Source organism: Pelophylax lessonae (genome assembly GCF_965119305.1).
Source record: "Pelophylax lessonae genome assembly, chromosome: 2".
NCBI lineage: Eukaryota > Metazoa > Chordata > Amphibia > Anura > Ranidae > Pelophylax > Pelophylax lessonae.
The window spans coordinates 373,138,442-373,165,745 of NC_138769.1; the positions used below are offsets into that span (position 1 = coordinate 373,138,442).

At 45.3% G+C, this 27,304-nt stretch overlaps 1 protein-coding gene across 1 annotated transcript; it reads right to left on the reverse strand.

Annotated features, from left to right (window-relative positions):
- On the reverse strand, positions 1 to 26,914 carry PITHD1 (PITH domain containing 1). The gene is made up of 6 exons (XM_082247735.1): positions 26,689 to 26,914; positions 13,066 to 13,109; positions 12,908 to 12,985; positions 5,648 to 5,752; positions 1,306 to 1,414; positions 1 to 348 (listed from the first exon to the last, which is right to left on the reverse strand). Exons 1-6 carry the CDS (start codon positions 26,878 to 26,880, stop codon positions 247 to 249), a joined length of 630 nt encoding a protein of 209 aa, XP_082103861.1. The 5' UTR covers positions 26,881 to 26,914; the 3' UTR covers positions 1 to 246.
- Positions 26,915 to 27,304: the final 390 nt, after the last annotated feature.

The following is a 27,304-nucleotide window of genomic DNA, read 5'->3' on the forward strand; positions in this document are numbered from 1 at the left end:
TATAGTGTATGTGAGTTAGGGGTCTTTATGTTTAAACTCCTTGAGGGAATCGACTGATGTGAGTTTGAAGTATATAAGGTACTGTGTAAATTGTTGGTGTTCTACACTGTATATACCTGTAACAAATAATAAATATAAGGGCACATTCTTTGTATCAAGATTTGTATTTAAACAAATTCATAAACAGCAGAAATCATGCAGAAAAAAAAAAGCTATCCTGTTAAGCCAAGGAACATTATTATGACATTAGGAAATAAAATGCGACGCAGGAGTGATTTGGGTTCCTTTGTGATCTGCTGGATTAGCTGCTGACTCATAGTTACAGATGGTCACTTCGTGGCGATGAGCCTGCAATATAAACAAAAGATATTTGTAATTCAAACATGTTTTATCTATCCAATATATTATGATAGTCAATCCACAAAGCTAATGTACCAGGATTAGGAATCTTATTTAAAAAAAAAAAGTAGCTGTTCTTTTCATCCAGTCTAATGAGAATGAATATTACAGTCATGCTACCCCTGTACAGGTTTACTGGGAGCCTTGTGCCTGGCAGATTGGAGAACGGTTATTTACCTAATTCTTTTTTTAAAAAATGGCACTGTATAAAACAGCCACCAGGTGGCCATTGAGCCTGCAATTCGCTGTGTACACAGAAACCGTGCACCAAGCCAATCTGACTATTGACCTATTATAGTGATCACATTATTTTTACATGGCTGATCGCCCCCCTTCCTCCAACAGAGTAAGTTGTGAATGTGGAATGAACGATTCTGCAGCAGAAGCTGCAGATCCATTTATTTATTTCCACTGACTGTGAGAACATTTTTTTTTTTTTTTAAACCCCTTCACATCCTACACTTCTCATCACCATCTGTCTCTGTATGTGACCTATATAATGCAGCTCAAACATTCAATTTTTTCCCTTCAACGAGCGGTTCGAACATAAAAAAAGTGACCCAATTCCCCCATCTGCACATTGGAGGTTGATGGGGAAATGCTCCCACTGAGCTGTTGTATTCTGCATCCAGAATACAATGTTCAGTGCTGCAGTCATTAGCCCGTAGCACTGATCGAGCAGGGAAAAAACAATAGGGTGGTTGATGTCGATCGATAGATTGGCTATGGACATTTCATCAACTCCATTCCTCCAAAGGAATTCAAAAAGGGTTTCCAGCACTAAAGTAAAAATGTATTTTGAGGCAGCCCGTGTGTGGTAATGTGCAATTTCAATGGTTTAATATGAAGCCTAATCTATTCCAGGATTTACCCAAAAGTTTTGGTAAATACATGCAATTTTTTTACCTCTGTCCATTCTCCTTTTAAGCCAATGTAGAAAATCTTTGTGTTTTCAGCCCCAAAATTCTTAGAGATATGGATAGACAAATGAGATACACTGGAAAACCGGGATATTCTAAAACAAAACCAAAAAACACAGGAACATTACCATTGATATGCTAAAGAATAATATAATGGTAGAAGAAAACAAGAAAACTAACTAATTTGATTGTCTAGGTGCCTGTCACATTATCAATGATGTCACCCAAGTGACCCCACTTTTTGGTTTACTTCTAAGGGATCCAGAGATGTCGTTCAGCTGTAGGGAAGCAACAGAATCAAAAATGTCTCAGCCAGCATTGTTTTTTCTTCTTTCCATGTGTCAGGGTGAGAGTAAGCGCTGACATTAGCGTGAAAGGCCTTACCGTTTATGTTCCTGTCATATCTGTGATGTGATTTTAATGCTTCAATAAAGATACCAAGGAGTGCAGCAATATTCCGGATTTCAGTTTTAGAAGCCCTTTGGACCCAGTGCCTGAATTTAGCCTTAAAGTGTATTTCTCATCCACATAGCATAAGTTAATGGTTGTAAACCTCAGACACAAAATATGAACAAAGCATATCCCTCTATAATGTGTACTCAGTCCATAGCACCAAATATCATTTCGGTCCTCTGTCTCATTTCTCTGCTATCAGTATGAATGACTTCTGACTAATTTTCCAGACACCAAAAGAATAATGGTGACAAGGGACGGACCTCCAGCTGATTGACAGCCTCAGCTCTTTTCCTGTGTAAGGGGGGGGCGCGTCTTTTCCCTCCAATCAGGTCTCCGAGCTCTCCTCACTGATGCAACTTCAGCTCTCTGCCTCCTGTTTTTCAGAGCTTACATATCCTGTGTAAATTCTGCACTTTTAATGGATGTAGGGGAAAAACAACTATAGATAAACAGGTACAACTTATGTAGGAGCATTTGTTTCATCTCTTTGTATCACCTGAGGCCAGTCACTTATATATATATATATATATATATATATATATATGAGAGTTTACAACCAATTTAAATAAATATTTTTAAAATAGCAGCTTACCTCTTTTTATGTAGATTTCTCCTTCTGTGAAGTGTCAAGAAGGAGCTTGTTCCAAAATTGCCCCTATAGTTTACTGATCAACAAATAATTCTGAACAATGCAAGCTGCCTATGAAGTCATGTGTATTATCCTAATTTAATAGAAACAACCAAAACGGTGAGAAATTTAAAATAAATTATTTTTAGGTATGCTGTGTGGATGTGAACATAAAAAACATTTAGTGGTGGTTTCTCAAATCACTGCAAATCACTGCAAAGGTGCGATTGAATGCTGTGGACAGTTACAGTGCACAGTTACTTGCATGCTGTAGACTGTTATATTGCAGAGCTGTTTATCACATTTGATGTATTCAGTATATCAGAATGTAAAAAGTGTTGTATAACAGATTTATATATATTGGGCTGTTATGTTATACACCGCTTTGTGTCCCATATAGTACATATACATTTGATGTTGTGCAACGCTGCTCGTCTTATATTATAAATCACAATTTACATACAGAAAGATATATAGTCCGATCAAAGCCACGTTTTGCTGAATCCTAACTTTTGGTGCTAGCCCTTAAAAAAAGAGCCCAATGTAATGCATGCATGAAAAAGTGAAAAAAAAGTCTTATTTGTGAAAAAGAGTGGATATGAAAAACAAATGGAAAGCACTAAAAACAAAAAAAAAAACAACACAAAGTGGTCATAAATTGAGTTAATATTTTTTTTTTTTTTTTTAAGGCTCCGTTCACATGTAGGCATTTTGGGGCGTTTTTGGGGAGTTTTTCTGCTCTAGGATCAGCTCTCAAAACGCCCAACAAGACAAATCCTATTCATTTCAATGGCCCCTGTTCATATCTGAGCGTTTTGACGCTGTGAGCAAAACGCCCAACGCTCAAAAAAGTACATGAGCTTCTTTTTGGGCAGATTACAGGCGTTTTTCATTGGTCTCTATTTAATCTAAAAACGCCCGCACAAAAAACGCCTGTAAATTGCGGTAAAAACGTGCGAAAACGCTACACTCAGGTGTGAATGTAGCCTAAGTATTCACCACAAGCTTTAGGCCTCACGCACACTGGAAGTTATGAAAATGTCATTAGAAAGCTGTAACTGTAGAAGGAGTTTTTCAGCTTTTTTGCAGTAGCATTTTTCAGCTTTTTTTTAGCTGTAGCAATTTTTTTTTTTAGCAACACTATACTCCCACAAAAAGCTTATGGCTCAAAAACATTGATAGATGCTGAATAGCCATGTTTTTTTTTTCGGTGTTTTTAAGCTTTTTCTAATCAGTTAGAGCGTTTTTACAGCTAAAAAACTCCTCTCAAAAGCCACTACTACTGGGTTTTTTTTTTCCAGCCAGAAAACGCTCCTGCCATAAACTGCTGATAAAAGCCTATGTGTGCATGGACACATAGGATAACATTTTTGGGGAGTTTACTGGCTGCAGAAAAAAAATAAAATAAAAATGTCTAATGCCAAAAACAGCAGCTGTAAAAACGTCCAGTGTGCACGAGTCCTTAAAGTGGAATGATTTTTACAATGTTGGAAATATTCAAAAAATTTAAATTATTAAACAAACATACCAATGTTGTTTTCTGCAGTGTCTTAATTTACATTCTGCCTACTAACCTATACACAATGTATCCTGCATCCTAGGCATGCCTCTGGTGACAACTGTCACACTGCTTAGGTTAGCTCTCAACCAATTGTCAAACCCTCAGATGGTTGGTGTCATAGCTGCTCAACTGAGCAGGACCATGGCAACTGCAGACCAGAAGAGAGCTGAAAATGGCACAGTCTATCAGATGTAAAACTAGAAGAGGTTTGGTTCCACCTCAACATAAATTAGGACAGATGATGCTTTCTTAAAGTGGTTGTAAACCCTTCCATATACCCAGTGAAGTGTCTGGCTTCAGGTGATACACATCCTCCTACATAAGTTGTATCTGTCTATCTGCAGTCTTCTCTTCTACAATTATTGATTGGGACAATTACACGCTATAGAGGGATATGCTTTGTTCATATTTCCTGTCTGAGGTTTAAAAACACTTTAGGAGGACAAGGCCTAGTGTGTGTACACTAACTGGTTAGAAGACAACCTCTATATCCAATGATTTCTAAGACTCCAATCCTCAGACTATGAGGTAAAAGCCCTCTACACTTCTTTCACTGTAGTAACTAGCGTTGATCATGTTTTCCCAAACAGCAATCAGCTGTTTGCATTGAGCCGGTACGCAAAATCAATAGCTATTATCATTACAAATCTTTTATTTTTACAGCATGATGCACCACTAGTCTTGCAAAACCACAGGAAGAAAGGAGAGAGCGGCGCCAGCTTAGTATAGTACAAGTTTATTTAACACTGTTAAAATTGGTGACTCACTGTCCGAGGTTGGGTGAGACCGGTACACAAAGACTGTTAGGGTCATCCATCTTCCTCTTCCAGGATAGTGGTCATAGGAGAAGGTGGTGAGGTTCCAGAGGTATAGCCGAGCCGCTGTGGGGCTGCTAGTTGTCACTGGCCGCGGCGGAGCATGCACAACAGGGCTCCGGCTGCCGACTTCTGATCCCTGATGACATCACTTCCTGGCAGGAGAAAAATAGGGGTTGCACGCGTTCAGAGCATCCGTGCTCCTTCGTCAGGCGTGGAAGTGATGTCATCAGGGATCAGAAGTCGGCAGCCGGAGCCCTGTTGTGCATGCTCCGCCGCGGCCAGTGACAACTAGCAGCCCCACAGCGGCTCGGCTATACCTCTGGAACCTCACCACCTTCTCCTATGACCACTATCCTGGAAGAGGAAGATGGATGACCCTAACAGTCTTTGTGTACCGGTCTCACCCAACCTCGGACAGTGAGTCACCAATTTTAACAGTGTTAAATAAACTTGTACTATACTAAGCTGGCGCCGCTCTCTCCTTTCTTGCATCTCTCAGGGCTTCTCCACGCTTCAGCCGGCTGCCGCGGACTATAGCTTCCCTACAGTACCAAACTTTGTTACCCCCCACGCAGCCCCATAACCCCCCCCCCCCCCCCTCCCATCCACCCACATTCCTTGTACCACCTTGGGATATTAGAAGAGCGCCATGACACCCCCCACTTTCAAAACCACAGGAAGCAATATTTTCTGAAGTGGGGTTAGGTCACACAAAAAAGCCAATTTCTAAAGTGGTAGTAGGCTTGCAGCTGCTTCCTGGCACACTGCAAATGGATATTGGATGGGTGTAAACGTGGTGCTAGTCATTTAGAAAACCCTTTCAAGGCTAATGCATATATGTGATTTACATATTGTAAATACCTACTTTGTCTGATACTCCAGATCACCAGTGGTATCAATGTTTAGGTTAAAGACTTGGTCTGCTTCCCTTCTTGTGTCATCAAAGCTCATTTGAGGAACGTTCTTAAACCTAGGGGAAATCATATGAATAAGTATTTACACACACTTGCCTCAAATTCTGAGTTTTAAACTATATAAAAAGGAAAACAGATTTTCTATCAGCAGCTTGACAGGCCCACAGAAGGGCTTCCTATTGAAGTGAATGGAAGCTGCTGTGTGAAAAAAGGTACAGCATAAAAGGAGGGTACCCTTTTGGCGATATGCCAAGAAGGAGCAAACATGGGTCAGGAAAGGTCATGGATTAGAATTAGGGGCATAATAGGTCATTATAGTGACCTCCGTATCCTGAATAACGCTTTGGAGCAGAAGATATCTACCATTTGGGTCTGCTATCTGCTTAGTGCAACTAAAAGGGACTGATTTGCGAAAGGCTATGAGGACTCCCCTCTGCTTTGTCGGGTCGTTAGCTAAGAGCACTCGAGGGTACTGGGCATCAAAATACCTAGGACAAGAGGAAGAAGAAATAGGAGTTTCCTGTACGCATGCTATATCAATCTGCTGTTTTTTTTTTTTTTAATAAGATATTTAAAAACCTTCACTCTCTTTTGGGGCGAGTTCATACCTTAGATGTTTAGAGACAACCAGTTTAGCGTCATGATGGGAAAAAAGATAAAAGCGTAATAGTGTCTCCTGATGCAGACCTTGTGGACTCAGGCTCGGTTCACATTTATGCGATGCGGGAAGGCTGCGAATTCGCAGCCTGTTCCCGCATCGCACACGCACCCCCGGCAGTTCACACTGCCATATGCGATACGCTGGGGGTGTCAATGTAATCTTAACGACACCCCCAGTTTGATCGCATATCGCAGTGCGATCGTGCAGTTCGCACAGGAGCGGATCGCACAAGTGTGAACCGCTGTGCGATCCGATCCTGATGCGGCTGCAAAAATGCCTCCTGTGCGTGTTTGCTCCGGGCGCGATGCGAATTTAGCCATACAAACTGTATGGCTAAACTCGCACCGCACAGCTGATCGCATGTAATGTCGGAGCAGTGCGCTCCGATATTACATGCGAACCCGGCACTCACACATATGTGAACCGGGGCTCAAAGGGGGGGGGGAGGGGTGGAAGAATAAGGTAAAATTGTAAAGGAGGAAGAAGCTGATGAAAAAGGAGGAGCCAAGAGAAAAAGTATAAGAAGGCCGAGAAAAACTGGTAAAGCAAAAATGCATCTGTAAGTGTGTCAAAAGGCCCACGAGAAGGTCGTGGTTGGCCAGGACCATAGTCCTGCGCAAGTTCCGACCTTTTGGGGGAGTAGTGATCCACCGGGCTATCTTAAACAATTTCAATAACCAGAAAAAAAATTGAGCACTAAGCATAATATATTATAAAAAAGGCACAAACATAATAAAAGAGGACGTATAAAGCTCCCGTAGCAAGACTGGGTTGTACCCATCCCAGGCCCCAAAACCAGGGGAGCCCAGGGTGGGGAACCAATAACAACAACCTGACAACCCGAAAGGGTGATAATGGTGTTAATGGAAATAGTGCAACACTGAAAAGTAGATAATTTGGCTCATGTGTCGCCCATCGTGGCCAAGGGTAACCAGATCATGGTTCAAAGTCTAAATAAAAGAACAAAGAATAAAGGACTATATATTTGGAAGCAAGTCCCATAAGCAATAAGAAGACAACCTGGATGGAAAATAGGTTATTTTTGGTTTATTTTATGATATATATTTTTTTCCCTATTTTAATTATATATATATATATATATATAGATAGAGATAGAGATATATAGAGATAGAGATATATAGAGATAGAGATATATAGAGATAGAGATATATAGAGATAGAGATATATAGAGATAGAGATATATAGAGATAGAGATATATAGAGATAGAGATATATAGAGATAGAGATATATAGAGATAGAGATAGATAGAGATAGATAGAGATAGAGATAGAGATAGAGATATATAGAGATAGAGATAGAGATATATAGAGATAGAGATAGAGATATATAGAGATAGAGATAGAGATAGAGATATATAGAGATAGAGATAGAGATATATAGAGATAGAGATAGAGATATATAGAGATAGAGATATATAGAGATAGAGATATATAGAGATAGAGATATACAGAGATAGAGATATATAGAGATAGAGATATATAGAGATAGAGATATATAGAGATATATAGAGATAGAGATAGAGATATATAGAGATAGAGATAGAGATATATAGAGATAGAGAGAGATGATATACCTATCTTACACTTGTAGTGAGAGAACTTAAGTAGACCAGTAGCCACAATGAGCAACAAAGGGCACAACGAGTTGAAAAAGTATAACATTATGCAGTCAGCGCACCAAATGTGGGTCACCCTTATCCAGGCCCGCCATCTCTCAAATTGGGCAGCCTAGGGTGGCCAACCCACATGCACTATTGCGACCTGCATGTAAATTCAAAGCATTTTATGTATTTTCATCTAAAGTATAACAATAACCTAGGAAGAACACCAACATTGTGGCACAGGACTGCCACATGGTAACTGGAAGGAGACAGGATATGTGCCGTCTAATAGCGCCAACACCGATAACAAATGGTAGGAAGCCCAGGTCCATGTAGAAATGTATGACCCAGTCCTAGGGAACTAGGTCCCTCAGCCTATAGGGAAATCCTGGAAGTGTTGGGCTTGAAGGTAGCGGAGGGCCTGGGAGCCTTGCTGAGATGTTTGAGACGATTTCCGGAGGGGTGGAGACGACCTACGATGGGATTTTGAGGTGGAAGGTGGAAGATCCAGTTGCAATTCCTGGAAGTGGCGTTGCAGGTCAGGCATTGTGGAGGCTTGGAACTGGCGGCCTTGGAAGGAAAAGTTTAAAGGGGAACCCCCATCTGTACTCGATACCATGGGTTTGCAGGATCTGCAAGTATGGTTTCAAAGTTTGCCGTTTGGCAATCATGATCGAGAAAGATCTGTGACAATTGGAGAGAGACCATTCTCTAGCTGCTTGCAAAAGACTTGCTTTAGTGCTGCAATAGTGACATTTTATAATGACATCCCTATGAGCGCCGTGCATGGGTTTAGGTGCAAAGAATCTGGGAATGCAGTCAAATTCCAGGCGCTCAAGTGGATTCTCCGGTGCTAATTCCTTGAAGAAGGATGTAGCAGTGCCTTACAAATCAGTTATGGCCTCTGGGATCCTGCGGATTCGGAAGGTATCCCTTTGGGCCCTGTTTTCAGCAACCTGCAGTTTATCACGTAAGCTTTCAGCTCAGCGTTGAGCTTATCCACCTCATCCTCATGGCCCTCCAGAACTGTGGTGGCTAAATCCATCCTTTGTTCTATTTGATTTGTGCGGTGGCCTAGCTCTTTAAGGCCCCTCATGAGATCTGAAGAAAGCTTGCAGGAGGCCGTGGATATTTTATCCCTCACTATGGAACGGAATTTAGAAAGCAATGTCTCAGGGTCAGTTGATACAGGGCTTACCAGGTCCGTGGGGGAACTGTTGCAGGCTGTCTGTCGGGGAGGCTGGTCCTCCTGCCGAGAGCCGCATGGAGTCACCAGGAGGTTCAGGCTCCATCTTGCTTTCCCATAGCAGGGGAGGCTTTTGGCTGCAATAAGCGCTTCTGCCTATATTTAGGCGTGCAGTGCATGCCCATGGGTGCCTAGCAGTCTGCGGTCGTGGGAGCTTGAGCTGTCGTGCCGGGGTTAAATCAGTGATCCATTAGTCGGGTTGTTAGGGTCCGGTGGTGCAGAGTCTAGGCAGCCATCTCACACGATCGCGCACATGCGCCCCTATATCTTTTCATGTGACAACACTGAAGAAATTACACTTTGCTACATTGTAAAGTAGTGAGTGTACAGCTTGTATAACAGTGTAAATTTGCGGTCCCCTCAAAATAACTCAACACACAGCCATTAATGTCTAAACCACTGGCAACAAAAGAGAGTACATCCCTAAGTGAAAATGTCCAAATTGGGCCCAACATGTCAATATTTTGTGTGGCCACCATTATTTTCCAATACTGCCTTAACCCTCTTCGGCAAGGAGTTCACCAGAGCTTCACAGGTTGCCACTGGAGTCCTCTTCCACTCCTCCATGACGACATCACGGAGCTGGTGGATGTTAGAGACCTTGCGCTCCTCCACCTTTCAGGATGTCCCACAGATGCTCAATAGGTTTTAGGTCTGGAGACATGCTTGGCCAGTCCATCACCTTTATCCTGAGCTTCTTTAGCAAGGCAGTGGTCGTCTTGGAGGTGTGTTTGGGGTTGTAGTCATGTCGGAATACTGCCCTGCGGCCCAGTCACCGAAGGGAGGGGATCATGCTCTGCTGCAGTATGCCACAGTACATGCTGGCATTAATGGTTCCCTTAATGAACTATAGCTCCCCAGTGGCGGCAGCACTCATACAGCCCCAGACCATGACACTCCCACCACCATGCTTGACTGTAGGCAAGACATACTTGTCTTTGTACTCCTCACCTGGTTGCCGCGACACACGCTTGACACCATCTGAACCAAATAAGTTTATCTTGGTCTCCTCAGACCACAGGACATGGTTCCAGTAATCCATGTCCTTAGTCTGCTTGTCTTCAGCAAACTGTTTGTGGGCTTTCTTGTGCATCATCTTTTAGAAGAGGCTTCCTTCTGGGACAACAGCCATGCAGACCAATTTGATGTAGTGTGCAGCGTATGGTCTGAGCACTGACAGGCTGAACCCCCACCCCTTCAACCTCTGCAGCAATGCTGGCAGCACTCATACGTCTATTTCAAAAAGACAACCTCTTGTTACGACGCAGAGCATATGCACTCAACTGCTTTGGTTGACCATAGCGAGGCCTGTTCGGAATGGAAACTGTCCTGTTTATGTAGAGCAACAATTCTTTTTTTCAGATCCTCACAGTGTTCTTTGCCATGAGGTGCCATGTTGAACTTACAGTGACCAGTATGAGTGAGAGCGATAACACCAAATTTAACACATTCACACCTGAGACAGTGTAACACTAATGAGTCACATGACACCAGGGAGGGAAAATGGCTAATTGGGCCCAATTTGGACGTTTTCACTTAGGTGTGTACTCACTTTTGCTTCCAGCAGTTTAGACATGAATGGCTGTGAGTTATTTTTAGGGGACAGCAAATTTATACTGTTACACAAGCTAAACACTCACTATTTTACATTGTAGCAAAGTGTAATTTCTTCAGTGTTGTCACATGAAAAGATATAATAAAATATTTACAAAAACGTGAGATACTGTATTTGTTCAGGATTGTGGTTGTTGCTCACATTTATGGATGACAACAGTTTTTATTTTGCTTTTTTTTTTTTATAAATTCCATATTTATTGAAAAAGGTATAGGCATACAATACATTTAAGAGCAATGGTATTTGTCCAAACACATTAGATAAACAGAAATGTAAAACAATAGTGCAGCGCTAAGTGAACCAAGCAAAAAATTATCAAAGTGTAAAAAGTCCATGCAGGAGGGGCCCGTGCAGATGGAAGTGCACAAAAAGATGATTCTTTTTACACTGATAATTTTTTGTTTGGTTCACTTAGCGCTGCACTATTAGGTTTTACATTTCAGACTGTTTGGTTATTTTAGATTAACTAGGGAGTGTCAGCAGCTCCAAATCAGTGTTCCTAGGTGTGCGCGCCAGTATTGTTTTAATGTGTTTACATTAGATAAACAGATAACAAATCATGAAGCAAAAACAAACCTTAGGACATATGATCTCACAGTGATAAACAATATACGAGAAGTCAAAAGAGATCTGCGGGGCATCAGCCCCTCGGAAAGGTCTCAGTCCCCACCGGCTTCTATCAAATGGCCGGCATACGGAGATAGAGAGGAACAATCCGGGTGGCCTGACCCTCCCGCAGTCGTCGAGAAGTAACTAGCGTACGTATGCCCGGGGGGGGGGGGGGGGGGGTGGAGGAAATTTTCCAGAAGTAGGGTAGAACTGCAGAGCATTGGAGGGGGAAAGGTAAGAGAGGAAAAAAAAAAAGAAAAGATAGGGGGGGGGGGGGGTGAGAGAAGGGTAGAAAGGGGGGGGGGGGCGGGAGAGATGGAGATGGCCAACTGGTCTACCGGTATCAATCTAGGCGATCAAATCTTTGTATTCTGCGGGAAAACTGAACTCATGCCAGTAGTACCATCGTTTGAGGAACTTCTCTCTAGTGCCCCTTTAAGCCGCCACAATAGTCCATTTCGTTGATATTTGCTACTTTTCGCAACCACATTGCTACCGTGGGGGGTTGCGACTGTTTCCAGAGAAGAGGAATACAGCTCTTGGCCGCCGTGAATAGGAGCGGCAGGATCGATTTCCGGTAGGAGGATCGCGGAAAGCTATTGTGGTGGAGGAGGAAGAGAGCAGGACTCAAAGTAAGGGTATGGTCTGTGAATTTTTAGCCCAGAAGGGCTGCAGGCGGCTACAGGACCAGAAGATGTGGAGAAGGGATCCCACCTCCTCCCCGCAGCGCCAGCAGAGATCAGAACATGAGGGGAACATCTTGTGTAAGTTTAACCTAGCCGGGGTGTAATACCACCTGGTCAAGAACTTGTATCCAGCCTCCTGATATTTGGAGCATGTGGAAGTCTTATAAGTGAAGAAGAAAATACGATTAACCTGGTGGTACGACAAGGAAAGCCCCAGGTCCCGTTACCAGCGAGTTAGGTAAAGGGGTCTAAAGGAAGGTTCAGGTCCCGTCAGAAGACGATAAAGCAAGGATATGGTATGGCGCAATGGGGAAGCCGACGTACATAGGTCTTCGAAAGGAGTGAGTCTAGCAAATGAGGCCGCAGGTGGCAAGGATTGCAGGAAGTGAGCCAGCTGTTTCTTTTGCCAGAACGACAAAGCGGCAAAGGAGCTGCCTGAGAAGAGAGTCTGGCGAGAAACCCATTGTCCTCGGACGATAAAGTGTCTGCCTGATGGAGACCTCTGGCCTTCAGGGTGCGAAAACCTGGGTCTGTCAAGCCCGGGGTGAAGTCTTGGTTCTCAATCACCGGGAACAAAGGAGAAGGTTTTATTTTGCTTCTTTACTGCTACCCTGTTAAGTAGCAAGGTTGCAGTCTTACTCATAAGGACTGTTGTCATAAGTTTCTATAAATAAAAATGTATAACTTATTTTATACATGCATACACAAGCAGCCTGTACCAGATGAGAGAAATCTAGAGAAAGAAAATATATGTTGTTGCTATGGTACTCACAATCTCATCTCTGAAGGGTGAGCATCACTGTCCTCCCCGATGATTATAATACCTTTCAATTTTACATTCCCTGTGAACCTAACAAGAATATCCGCAGTTAGGAACAAGCGGGAAACCAAGGAAGGCACACAAGGTGAAAAGCAATAAATCATACTTACGGAATGTTGAAAAGTAATTCCTCATCAGCATCGCTTTCTACAAACTGAAGAGAGAAGAGACAAACTATGAAGGCAGCTGTCACAGGAAGTGACACTAAAAAGAAGCTAAAATCAAAAAACAAACACGCCATATATGCTTCAAGCTTCAATTTGCAATCGTTTCAATTCTTTTAGAATTCTGTGTACATTTAGAGCCGGTGTAACGTGAGAATTACCTACCCCGTGAGAAAAACCTACCCTCGTCACTTTCGGCCAGGAACAGCTGAGCAGCGCAGCAGTGCGCATGCTCACAGCCCCGGATACCTAATGAAAGTGCTGAGGACCTGACTAGTGCGCATGCGCACTAGTAGGAAATTATCACGGTGTCCGTGAAAAAAACCTACCCACGCCACGCTTACATTAAAACAAGTGTGCTGCAATACAAGTCATCTCCGCTCCTGTCCCGGTCACTCCCCTGATCTTGGCTAGTAAATATAAAAGCGGGTCTCGGCTCCGTGATTTATGTTCTCATACACCCCCCGCGGCTTTTAGATTTACTAGCCGAGATGAGGGAAGTGACAGGGACAGGAGTGGAGATCACTCGTATTGCAGCACAGCTGTTTTAATGTAAACGCCAAATGACATACAGTGCCGTGCAACCGGAAGTGACGAGGGTAGGTTTTTCTCACGGGTAGGTAATTCTCATGGAACACCGGTTCACATACAGGCGACCCGACTTGCCGGGGCGACCTGTGAAGTCGCGGTGCACAGCGCGCACCGCGACCTCGGAGAGACCTGCACGGACTTCATATCATTGAAGTCAATGCAGGTTGCTCCAGGTCGCCCCAAAGAAGCTCAGGACCCTTTTTCTAAGTCACAGCGACTTGTGTCGCTCCTATTAGAGCGGGTCCTGTGCTAATCTATGGCAGGCGACCCACGGCGACTTGTCAGGCGACCAGGTCGCCTGACAAGTCGCCCCAGTGTGAACCGGCTCTTAGTCCCTTACCTTGGAATCATTCCAGAGATCTCCATAACTTTCCTGTGTCTACAATTTATACTGCTCTCTTATTATCTCCCACTGTAAGTCACACATTCAGATGCACTGAGCGCAAACAGTGTAAGCAATGTCATGAGCCTGAGGGAAAGATCATGCACCTAGCAAACCTTTAGTCAAGCATATTCTCACTTGCTGGCCACTGGATGGTGCAGACTTTAGCTGTGTTAATCAGTTGCTTGAATACAGTTTCAGAAGCAAGTGTGAGAATGGAATCAGGCAATGGATGGGCAGACTGCATAACTACACTGTGCAGCATCCAGCTCCCTTCCTGGAACATACACATTTAATGGGTGCCCAGGGTTGTGTTCTTTCACTTTTGTAATCATCAGAAAATTGATGTATCATTTCCCCTGCTGACTGGTTTGAACAGCCAAAAAAATGCAGATGCAGGAATAGACTGAGGATAGAATGTTGATACAGCATTAAGTCAGTGATCAATGCTCTTTAGTAATCCTTAATTTATTAAATGTGACTTTAGTACTTCTCTCTGGACAAAAGATACAAATTGATAGGAAGAAGGGGGAGTTATGTCCGGAATACACGATAAGAAAATCGGCCGAAAATTTCCATTCAGCGAAGGATCGGCCGATATTCTACTCGTTAATGCCCAGCCATCAGTGACCGATATCGATATTGTAAACGAAAAATCCCGTTTGAAAAAAACGAAAAATTCTGTTGTCTCGTTTGCGAACGAACGATATTCTATACGTTGGTGTTAAGGTCGTTCATTTAAAATCTGTAGAACATCATCACGCATGCAGCGATATTCGGCCTGTGTATGTTGGCAACGTTTTCGACAGAGGAACACTTTTTCATAAGTCGGTGGTCGATTGATCGGGCGATATTCGGCCCGTGCATTCCAGCCATTAGTCCATGTAGAAGTAGGAAGAATGCTCAAGGTGGGCATCACCTTTGTGGTAATATGAACAATCACTATAAGAAGCAGACAATATTTGCTTGGGAGCTCTGAAAAAATGCCATACTCTTTATGCTATGCAGCTACATAATGCAGCATTTTTGGATGGATCACAAGTGTATGGCTATTGCTTTACAAATCTTTAGCCAGGTATTTTACTGTCTGTTTGAAGTTGCATCCCAAAGAATATCGCAAGATGGCAAAAAAAAAAAAAACATCACAAAACAGGGCAGTGTGGTCACCAAGCATTCTGGGTGGTCACATGTTTAAGACAGTTGAAAATGTTTTTGTGGATACAAGCAAGCCACCAAAGTAGGTCAGAATAAATTTATGGCTTATTCTTAGATCCATAGTTGAGACATTTTATCTTCTGGTCATAGGACCACATAGGAACGTTTTGTGTCAGCACTGTTCTACAGTCTTAGGCCACCCATAGTTGGGTGAAAAGAACAAAAAGGGAAGGGATTCCCCCCATCCACACAAGCAAGGTGGACAGAGTAATCCTCCCCACTGGGCTACTGTATTCTGACAATGGAGACTCCTCCACTGTAGAATAGATTGATCAGCGCTGCAGCTGATTGAATGCAGCCACTGATCGAATGAGAATTTTCTAACATTTCTGTTTGACAGGAGGTGTTACAGATCAACTTTTGTCGAACAGGAATGGCCATAGTTGGATCAAAATTCAGCCAGTCGCTGCTGAACCAGCCACATTTTGATTAATCTACGACCAGCTTAACCACTTCAGCTTGGAAGGTTTACCCCCCCCCCCTTTATGACCAGGCCATTTTTTGCGAAATGGCACTGTTAGTTTTGCTGACAATTGCGCGGTCCTGAGACGCTGTACCCAAATAAAATGTATGTCCTTTTTTCCCCCACAAATATAGCTTTCTTTTGGTGGTATTTGATCACCTCTGCAGTTTTTTTTTTTTTTAGAAAAAAAAATAAGAAGACAATTTTGAAAAAAAAAAAAATCAATATTTTTTTACTTTCTGCTGAAAAACATGACTATGGGATTTATTTATTCATTTTCAATTATTTTACTAGCAATGGCGGCGATCAGCGACTTATAGCAGGCCTGCTATTTTGCGACAGACAAATTGGACATGTGACACTTTTTTGGGGAACCAGTGACACCAATACAGTGATCAGTGTTAAAAAATATACACTGTCACTGTACTAATGACACTGGCAAGGAAGGGGTTAACATCTAGGGCAATCTAGGCATTAAATGTGTGGCCAACATGTGTTACTATGTACTGTATGTGCTGCTTTTACTAAGGAATGTGCTGTTTTTAATTCCTGCTTTGCAGGAAGAGAAAACAAATTGGCACATTGCTCCGGTCAGAAGAAAGGCCTGTGTTTGTTTACCTAGGCAAAGCTCTCTTCGGTAATGTCTGGAGCTGATTGTCAAGTGTCGCGACCAATAAGCGGCCAACAGCCACTGATTGGTTGGTACTGCAGCCAACCACAGCACAGCCGGGCGGTGGCGGCACTCTACACTGACGTGCAGATCACATATTAGGTACGTGATCCGGGGCAGAGCGCCCATACTGCCGCAGTATATGTGCAATGGGAAGTCATAAAATGTTTAACCACATCTTGACCGGAAGGTTTTACCCCTTTATGACCAGGCCATTTTTTGTGATACAGCACTGTGTTACTTTAACTGACGGTCGTGCGATGCTGTACCAAAATAAAATTGATGTCCTTTTTTTCCCCCACAAATAGAGCTTTCTTTTGGTGGTATTTTATCACTTGTGCGGTTTTTATTTCTTGCACTATAAACAAAAAAAAAAAAAATAGCGACGATTCTGAAAACAATATTTTTTACTTTCTGCTACATAACATTCCCAATAAAAAACAATTGAAAAATCTATTTTTTTCCCCATCATTTTAGGCCAATTTGTATTCTGCTACATATTTTTGGTTAAAAAAAAATCCCAATAACTGTATATTGATTGGTTTGCGCAAAAGGTATTGGGTCTACAAACTAGGGGAAATATTTATGCCATTTTTATTTTTTACTAGTAATGGCGGCGATCTGCGATTTTTAGCGGGACTGCGACATTGCAGCGGACAGATCGGACACCCGACTGACATTTTGGGGGGGACCAGTGACATTACTACAGTAATCAGTGCTTAAAATATGCACTGTTACTGTACTAATGACACTGGCAGGGAAGGGGTTAACACCAGGGGAGATCAAAGGGTTAAATGTGTCCCTAGGGGGTGCTTTGTAACTGTGGGGGGAGGGGGGTGTATTTACTGAATGAACACAGGGACCTGTGTCCCTAAATAAGAGAAGCCCAGGATCCTGGTGTTCATTACTAACAGAACAGCGGTCTGCTGTGTTTACAACGGCATACTGGCGTTCTGTCTCCACAGGGAGCGATTGCGGGTGCCCAGTGGCAATCGCGGCCGCCGAACCCGCTGATTGGCCCTCCCTAGGCAAATGGATGCGCGCACACCCACTCAAGGTTCTGCAAAGCGAGGTACCATTATGTCGTTTCGTGGGACAGAGCCAACCTCCCGCAGTACTGCTGGCGGTCGGCAAGTGGTTAAAGTAGAGCTGAACCCCCCTTTTTTCTTCACTTCCCCCCTTCTCTTTGTCTCTCTTGTTTCCCCTCCACTTTTGCCTCTCTTTCCTCCACATCTGCTGTTTCCAGATGTTCCCCGCGTTTGTCTTAAGTAGTTCGTCCCAACCCCCCCTCCTATTCTCCACTGCTCCCACATTCCCTCATTCACCGGGGAGTCGATTGCTAACACTACCAGATGGTCATCCCATGGACTCGGACACAGTTAGATCCCCTTGGGGGTGTTCGTCCCTGGGACGACTCATCTTCACATAATACTTTGAAGCCCCCCCCCCACTGCACCCTTCCCTTATCTTCAGGTAGTTGAGATAGGGAATTCCCCCCCCCCCCCTCCTAGTTACGTTCCCCCTTTTTTTTTTTCTCTTCTTCTTTTTCCCCCCCTCTCCTCTACGCCTCACTAACAAGTGCTCCTTCCCTACGTGGAAGCCTTCGTAGATTTACCTCCCACTCATCTTGTCCGTTCAAGCTTGGGCATGTGCCCGTGATACATCCGCACTCTTATGTAATGTACATATGACAGCCTTACTGTTTCAAGTTAAGCTCTACTTGCTTGTTTTAATGACATAGGAATTTGAGTTCATTATACGATGCTCTCTGTTGTATGCAGTTGTCTCATTTTGTATCACCTGGCCTTGTTATTTCGCTACCTGATGATACTGTTCTGTTTATATTTCTCTCAATAAAACGTTTATACAAAAAAAAAAAAAAAAAAAAAAAGTAGAGCTGAAGACAAAATCTTGTTTTCCCCATTATGGATAGAGTGAGGGAATGTTAAAACCCCAGTCATTTTTTTTTTTTTCCTTTTGGCCATCTGTGTCCTATAGGGGAGATTTCCCTTCCCACAGCCAAAACAGGAGGTGAAAGAAAATCCCTCTAAAATGAGGGAATCCCAGGGTGTCACAAGAACTAGTGTCCCACTCCCCATTGGAAGATTTCTCCTCTATTACTGTCTATTCTACTTTCACTTTTGGTGATAACAGTAAACGTGACAAATAGAGAAGATGAATCTCATAAACGGGGCACAGACAGCAATAAAAACTAACAAGTTTTTTAATCCCGCTCCACTCTATCCAAAACATAAAAAGGTATTTCTTAAATTACACTTTAAATTGCACAATGAATTTCACACTTATGCGACTTGGAAGCAGGTTTCCCTGCATCCAATTGGCATGACAGGAGAATGTGAGCGGCTCTCAATGGAGCCGGTTCACACACCTCCAAGGCAGCCGCGGTCTACAATTGGAAAGGGTTTTGTGCATCTTTGGTTCTGATTCAGGTGCAAATTCAGCCAAAAATTTGCACCTGAATCGGTGAACAGGGACACACCGGACTCCCTGCTGTGAGCCGCAGCATGTGTGAATCCAGCCTAAAGGTTTCCCCTTTAAATTCAATGCCTATGTGGAATGGGTCTCTGCTGATACAACAAAGATTTGCAATGAGCAGCTCACCTAAACAATGAGCAGATAAACAAGTTGAACCCTCAATTACTGCCATTTAGGAGGACAAACTCGCTCCGTTTAACAGATGCCCTTAGACACTTCCTGGTTTAGGCAGCAGCAAAAGTTGGAAACTGTTTCAAGCAGCCAATCAGTGCCCGTCACACACAGATTCCCAGACCCTAACTTATAGAGAGTCAGCCGGCTACTGGTAGGATCCAAGTCTAGTTTAACGATAAGTATTTGAAGGTTCTCAGTAACAGATTTAGGTACAATGGGAGTAGTGTTATCTTTGCTTTAGTCAACTTTAAAGCGGTTGTATCCCCAAAAAAACAAACCCTGCAGGACAGTGGCATAATGTGCTAGTATGCATAGAATACTAGCACATTATGATATACTTACCTTAGAACGAAGTACTAGACTGCTGACATGTTCCCTCAGCGTCTCTTCCAGGTTAGACGGCTACGGTGCTGTGAGTGGCCGGAGCCGCGATGACGTCACTCCTGCACATGTGCGTGGGAGTTCACTTTCCGGCAAGGAGCTCTGAAGGTCCGGCAAGATACGCCGGACCTTCAGAGCGCATGCGCCACTGGGGTAAGCGGCTGCCTACCGGTAAGCCTTATTATAGGCGCACCTGTAGGTAAAAGTTAAAAAGTAACCGCATTAAAGCTGAAGTTTAGTCTTCTCCGTTGGAATATAGCACCAAACACATAAGTTGTGCATTCAATTACCTGCAGGAGGCTGCTTCAAATAAGTCTTTTGTTAAGCACCTCCTTCAGAGTTGCCGAATAGCATCCTCAGCAGCTACATCCAGTGCTATGAAGAGGTTAGGCTTAGTGTGCTATAAAGGGAGATTTTTGTGTAAGAACCCACCCCCCCTCCCCCCTATCCATCCTGACAGGCTTTTTCTTTTATCCTTTACTTGGTGGAGCCAGCTATACTCCCCTACGTTTCCTAACCAGGTCCCTTGACATTGCTGCTAATCCATCCCTGCAATGCTGTCAGTCCTCTTTTGGTTCCTGAGAGGAAACCCCCCTCCTTCCCCCCTTCAAGACAACCATCAGGAAGTGTAGACATCTTGCATGGAGTGACATGGACATGTGAAGAAGCAGAAGTAAACAGAAGGAGAAGACTCAGGGCTGGATCAGCATATGACTGTGGGCTTAAAACAGGACTAAAGGTATTAATACTCACCTGTCCAATGGTCCCTTGCCAACATATTTTTCTGAGTGCCTGTCTTTGACCTCTTCATTGGCCAGCGCAGGACAACGTCATTCCTGCGCATTCGCAGGAAACAGTCAATTCGGCAGGTCCTCTAGCTACTATATGATTTTAAAGTGGTTCTAAAGCCATAACATTTTTCACCCTAATGCAATACCTGCATCAACCTTTGAAGTAAAAGGTCTTGCACCACCCCAAAAAAAAGAGCCTGTAAGCGAACCGGGGACAGTGGTATGTTGGAAGGAAGAACCTTAGCAAGGGGTAAGAATGAAACTTGATCTTGTAGCCGGACCGTATGACCTCATCGACTCACTTGTCTTCTACCAGGGAAGTCCACGGGTCCGGGAACCAGCGAAGACGTTCCCCCCACTGCAGATACGGGTGGGGGCGCAGATTCATGCTGAAGGGGCTTTGTGCGCGGGTCTGGAGAAGCCGCTCTTGACTTGCCAGAGCAAGTTCGCTTGGATCCTCCAGAGGAGGCCCCGAAGGGCTTCGATCCCTTGTCAGTCGACCCTGAGGGACATAAAAAACTTCTTATGAGCCGAGAAGGGGGGCCCATGTCTAGGACGAGGGTCCTTGCCTTCAGTAACCTGCGGAAGAAAGGTACTCTTCCCCCATATGAGACCTTTATTGATGTCATCCAGGGTAGCACCAAACAGGCGATCTCCTTGAAAGGGAAGATAAGTCAAGGCCTTTTTAAAAGTCTGGTCCGCAGACCAGCATTTGAGCCAAAAGACATGCCACAGGACCACTGCCGAAACAGAGAGCCGAGCCACTAGGGGAGCCGCATCCAAAGAGGCATGACAGATAAACTTCAGCCCCTGGACCAGCTGGTCCGCCAGCTCAGCAAAGGCAGGGAGGTGCTACTCCCCCTCCAGGTCACAGCGCAAAAGCCTATCCCATTCGGTCAGAGTCTGTGACACCAGGGCAATGGTAAACCGGTAAACAGCTCTGGCAGCACCACCCGGTTGCCAGCCACAAAGCACCAATCGATCCTCAGGAGAGAGGGAGAGGACCCCACCAAACTCATCACCTCACATAAGCTAGGAACCTTAGCCACCAGTAGAATCTGCACTGCACAAGCAGCGATCAGGAAATTAAAGGATACAAGAGTCAGCACCAGGGGATGAGGAGGGGCTCCCACCGCCAAAAATACCGCCCAGAAGGCTCCATAGACATGGCCGCCGCTGTTTTCTATGGCAAACCACTTCAAAATGGCCTACAGATTACACAAACATGGCCACCATACATTGCAGCAAAAGCTACAACAAAATGGCGGCCCTGTGCGGCACCAAGGAGGAATCCCTAGGCCTCAAGGACAGGCCCAGGCAGGACAGTATAAGCCCCCACCAGTTACAACCCCCATAGCAAGCATAGCACCCTGCTACCACCCTAGGAAGTGGACCAGACCACCCACATAGCCCCAGCATAAGTGGAGGGGTGGATAGGATATAGGGACAGATGAGGGGGGTGCCTGACGTAAAGGAGGGGAACCTGGGGGTCAGACCGTCCCATGAAGGTGCCCATGCCCACCCCAAAACTCTCCAGGGGGAGAGGGGGGACAGCTACTCACCAAACCAGGAACCAGGCATGCACCACTTCAGACAGAACCCCTCGCCATTGAAATAGAGAAATGCTGCGACTCGGGCTGAGACCTGGTGTGACCTTGCGAGGCATTTAACTATCAGGCCAGCCCCTGCCTGGTGGGGCTATGTTGCGGCCGACCTATTGTGGAGTCGACAGTTGATTGTAGATCTCACAGGAAAAAAAACAGAAGAATAAATCTATCTAAAAAGAAGAAAAATTGCCAGGACCAGAGATCCCAGCAAGGAATTAGGGCCTTACTCCCGACTAGGCAGAAAAAACGGAGTACGTATAACAGAGAGAGGGAGTATACCCCCCTGGGACTGCCCATAGGCGTAGCCAAACTTTTTTTCTGCCTAGTGTCCTACTCCTGTAGGGGACGGTATAACCCAATGGTTAAGAAGATCAGGAGCCGTGTCCATCAATGAACAAAATAGAAATCTAATTTCTTCATCAATTTAGGCCAATATGTATTCTGCTACATATTTTGGGGTAAAAAAAAAAAAAATCCCAATAAGTGTCTATTGATTGGTTTGTGCAAAGGTTATAATGTCTACAAACAATGGAATTGATTGAATTTTTGTTTTTTTTTCTAGTAATGGCGGCGATCAGCGACTTATAGCTGGACTGTGATATTGCGGAAGACAAATCAGACCCTAAATGACACTTTTTGGTAGGGATGCACCGAAATTTCGGCCACCGAAATTATCGGCCGAAAATGAGCCTCTCTCATTTCGGCCGATAATGGGTTAACGGTGCCGAAATTAATATGGCCGCCGTGAGGAAGGAGGAGGGCGCGGCGCAGCGCAGCGCAGGGCAGGTTTTAAAAGTCCCGCCTCTGGCCGGCCGCCCGCCTCTCAATGACGTCCCTGTTACTAGGATCTCTGCATTAGTGAATGAACATACCAGGCAGGAGGGCGGGCGAGCGGCCGCTAATACATAGTACTATGTGATCCTTCCTGTCAGCTCAGCGGGACTATGACTATGTGTGAATGAGATCTGATCTGACCTGACACCGGGCGGGGGGGCGGGTTGGAGCGGCCGCTATTAGCTGTAACTATGTGAGCCTTTCACTTCCTTGTCAGCGGAGATACATGCCTGACAAGGAAGTGAAGCGCTTGCATAGTTACAGCTAATAGCGGCCGCTCCAACCCGCCCCCCCGCCCGGTGTCAGGTCAGATCAGATCTCATTCACACATAGTCATAGTCCCGCTGAGCTGACAGGAAGGATCACATAGTACTATGTATTAGCGGCCGCCCGGACTGTCAGGGAATTGAAGAGAAGTGAACGGCTCATAGTGACAGCTATTAGAGGCCGCTCGCCCGCCCGGTGTGTCAGTTCATTCATGTACAGATCCTAGTAGTAGTGACATCACCGGGAGGCGGGCGGCCGGCCAGAGGCGGGACTTTTGAATAATGGACACAGTGACCGGAGGAGCTGAGTGAGTTGGAGAGGGACGCTGAGGCTGAGAGAGGAGGGGGGAGGGGGGGGGTGATAGCTGAGGCAGCTTACCATTGGTATTTGTATTAATTATGCAGCATGAGGGGGTTAATGTATTGTCACTGCTGCATTAGTGACCGACCAGTGGCAGTTAATTAACCCCTTTGTGCTGCATTAGTGCAACCAGTATCAGTGCAACCAGTGTTAATTAACACTGATACTGGTTGCACTAATGCAGCAGTGACAATACATTAACCCCCTCATGCTGCATAATACAAATACCATTGGTAATTAAATTAACCTCTTGCCAACCCGTCACAGTACATATACTGTGACAGGGTGGCAGCGACAGGTGTACGTTGCTGCCTGTTTTTTGGTGTATGCCCCTCTTCTATCTATTTTAATTTTTTTTTGGGGAAAGTCATTTTCGGTTTTCGGCCAATGGCATCCTGCATTTTCGGTTTCGGCCCAAAATTTTCATTTCGGTGCATCCCTACTTTTTGGGGACCAGTGGCACCAATACAGTGATCAGAGCTAAAAAAATTGCAATGTCACTGTACTAATGACACTGGCTGGAAAGAGGTTAACATCAGGGGCAAAGTGTTAAATATGTTCCTAGGGAGTGCTTAATAACTGTGGGAAGGCAGAAATCTGTGTTCCTGCTTAGCAGAAACACAAGATCACTACCTTCCCTTGTCACGGAATGGCAATCTGCCTAGTTTACATTGGCAGACCGCCGTTCTGCTTCTCTCTTGAATGATCGCCGGTTGCTGGCAGACATTGAGTCCGCCTGACCCACTGATTGGCTCCAGCTGTGTCCATTCACAATGGGAGCAGGTTGCCGGTGTTCTGCCGAAAACGAAGACAACGTTACTTTTGGTGAGTGTACACCAGGAATAATTGGAGATTTCGACCAAATGTTGTTTTCACGGAACATTGGCAGCTTTTACACTCCGGTACATGCTATAATGAGTGGACTAACAATGTCCACTCATTATAGCATGTACAGGAGTCTATACGCTGCCGCTGTTCTATCAGATTCTGCAACCGGAAGTGACGTGCGGACGAGAACAACTTACTGTGCATGCGCCATGCATTCCAACATGGCCGCTGTGCGTTCCCATAGGTTTTATAATGTAAAAGAACACGAAGCAGAGGCGGACACTTCTTACACCCACGCAAGTCTTCAATTTTACATTTATTTTAGCGGTAAATTCACCCTATATACTGAATAACAGTATTACATTTATATTATTATTGTAAAATAATAAATATAACAAGAAACCTGCATGTAGAAGGTGGCGACGGCCATTTTGGTACACCCCGCACTGCTCAGCGACAAACTGACTATATAGTGAAATAGACTATTTCATTTGGTCACGGTAAAATAGTCTATTTCAGTATATAAGGCGTGTTTACTGCTTAAATAAATGTAAAATTCAAGACTTGCGTGGGTGCAAGAAGACGTCCGCCGCTACTTTGTGTTCTGCCACATTAGATAACCTATTGGAACGCATGGGGCATGCGCAGTAAGTTGTTCCCGTCTGAACGTCACTTCCGGTTGCAGAATCTGATAGAACACCTCCTGTTCTGTGAAAACACCAAGTTGTCAAAACCTCCAATTATTCATGATGTACAGTCACTGAAAATGACGCGATTGTAGTTCTCGGCAGAACACCGGTGGGACCAGCTGATTGGCTCCCGCCGTGATTGGAGTTGTCGGCAGAACACCGGTGGGACCAGCTGATTGGCGTTGTCGGCAGAACACCGGTGGGACCAGCTGATTGGCTCCCGCTGTGATTGGAGTTGTCGGCAGAACACCGGTGGGACCCGCTGATTGGCTCCCGCTGTGATTGGAGTTGTCGGCAGAACACCGGTGGGACCCGCTGATTGGCTCCCGCTGTGATTGGAGTTGTCGGCAGAACACCGGTGGGACCAGCTGATTGGCTCCCGCTGTGATTGGAGTTGTCGGCAGAACACCGGTGGGACCAGCTGATTGGCTCCCGCTGTGATTGGAGTTGTCGGCAGAACACCGGTGGGACCTGCTGATTGGCTCCCGCTGTGATTGGAGTTGTCGGCAGAACACCGGTGGGACCTGCTGATTGGCTCCCGCTGTGATTGGAGTTGTCGGCAGAACACCGGTGGGACCAGCTGATTGGCTCCCGCTGTGATTGGAGTTGTCGGCAGAACACCGGTGGGACCAGCTGATTGGCTCCCGCTGTGATTGGAGTTGTCGGCAGAACACCGGTGGGACCTGCTGATTGGCTCCCGCTGTGATTGGAGTTGTCGGCAGAACACCGGTGGGACCTGCTGATTGGCTCCCGCTGTGATTGGAGTTGTCGGCAGAACACCGGTGGGACCAGTTGATTGGCTCCCGCTGTGATTGGAGTTGTTGGCAGAACACCGGTGGGACCTGCTGATTGGCTCCCGCTGTAATTCGAGTTGTTAGCAGAACGCCGGTGGGACCTGCTGATTGGCTCCCGCTGTGATTGGAGTTGTCGGCAGAACACCGGTGGGACCAGCTGATTGGCTCCCGCTGTGATTGGAGTTGTTGGCAGAACACCGGTGGGACCAGCTGATTGGCTCCCGCTGTGATTGGAGTTGTCGACAGAACGCCGGTGGGACCCGCTGATTGGCTCCCGCTGTGATTGGAGTTGTTGGCAGAACACCGGTGGGACCAGCTGATTGGCTCCCGCTGTGATTGGAGTTGTCGACAGAACACCGGTGGGACCAGCTGATTGGCTCCCGCTGTGATTGGAGTTGTCGACAGAACACCGGCGGGACCAGCTGATTGGCTCCCGCTGTGATTGGAGTTGTTGGCAAAACACCGGTGGGACCAGCTGATTGGCTCCCGCTGTGATTGGAGTTGTCGGCAGAACACCGGTGGGACCAGCTGATTGGCTCCCGCTGTGATTGGAGTTGTCGGCAGAACACCGGTGGGACCTGCTGATTGGCTCCCGCTGTGATTGGAGTTTGTCGGCAGAACACCGGTGGGACCCGCAGATTGGCTCCCGTTGTGATTGGAGCGGGTGGCCGGCGGCGTGCGTGCGCACCCCAGACCTGGAAGTGCAGAATCACGTACAGGTATGTGATTCTGTGCACAGGTGTCGCCACCCGCAGTAAATGTACATGGGGCAGTCGGCAAGAGGTTAATAACAGTCAGTGCACAGGAAGTTATCAGCTCACAGGTTTTTTGGCAGGATCAACATGTATTTTTGTTTGCTTTTATCTAACAGATAAAAAGAAAACAAATTTGAATGGTATAATAAATGGGAGCAAATCTAAAATGTTTGCTTTTGGGATTAGACAAGAACTACCATCAGGCCTTTCCAATACACTTCCCTAGCTCACCCATCAGACATGCAGGCAGGTGTGTGTGTGTGTGACATTACCCGGCTCCGGTCCTCCCGCTCCTCCCAGGCCCTGAACACAGTCTTGCCGCTTCCTTCTTCACGCTCATTCAGACATCGCAGTTTTTCCAGGTCAATCTTCTGATAAAGCCCATACTCCAAACCACGTTCCGGGCCGTCAGATCGCTCGGCGCTGCAAGAGCAGTCTGCGCCATGACTGTGCCCGTGTGACATAGCTGACACTCTGCTAACTGACACGCCGCCATCTTGGTACGCCTAATACATAATAGAAGTACCCAAAACGTCGCCATGTTGCTACTCGCAAGAAGGGATGTATAACCTGATCGCAATGAGAACGGTTAGCCAGTAGGTGGCGGTGTTCCGTCACGTGTTTCCAGTTTTGTACAACTAGCCAGTTGAGCTTTTAGGTGTTCTATCTATGGTGCGGGAGGACTGACTGGACAGCTAAATGTGACGTAAAGAGACATGGAAGCATCTCTCTCAGGCCTTGTTGTATGGTTGAAGTGCTGTTTCAAGCAAAAAAAAAAAAAAGGATATAAGACATTCTGACACGAATTTACAGCATGCTTGCTGCAATTTCATGATTCAAAATGTTTAAAGCCAGACCAACGATTTAAATTATTTTAAGAGACCATGC

Excerpts from the sequence above, each read along its gene's own strand:
- PITHD1 (XM_082247735.1), bottom strand. The coding sequence starts at position 26,880 with ATGTCACACGGGCACAGTCATGGCGCAGACTGCTCTTGCAGCGCCGAG. Across the intron at positions 13,110-26,688 it reads AGCGGGAGGACCGGAGCCGG|TTTGTAGAAAGCGATGCTGA; the intron begins GTAATGTCACAC and ends TTCTCTCTTCAG. Across the intron at positions 12,986-13,065 it reads GAATTACTTTTCAACATTCC|GTTCACAGGGAATGTAAAAT; the intron begins GTAAGTATGATT and ends TATTCTTGTTAG.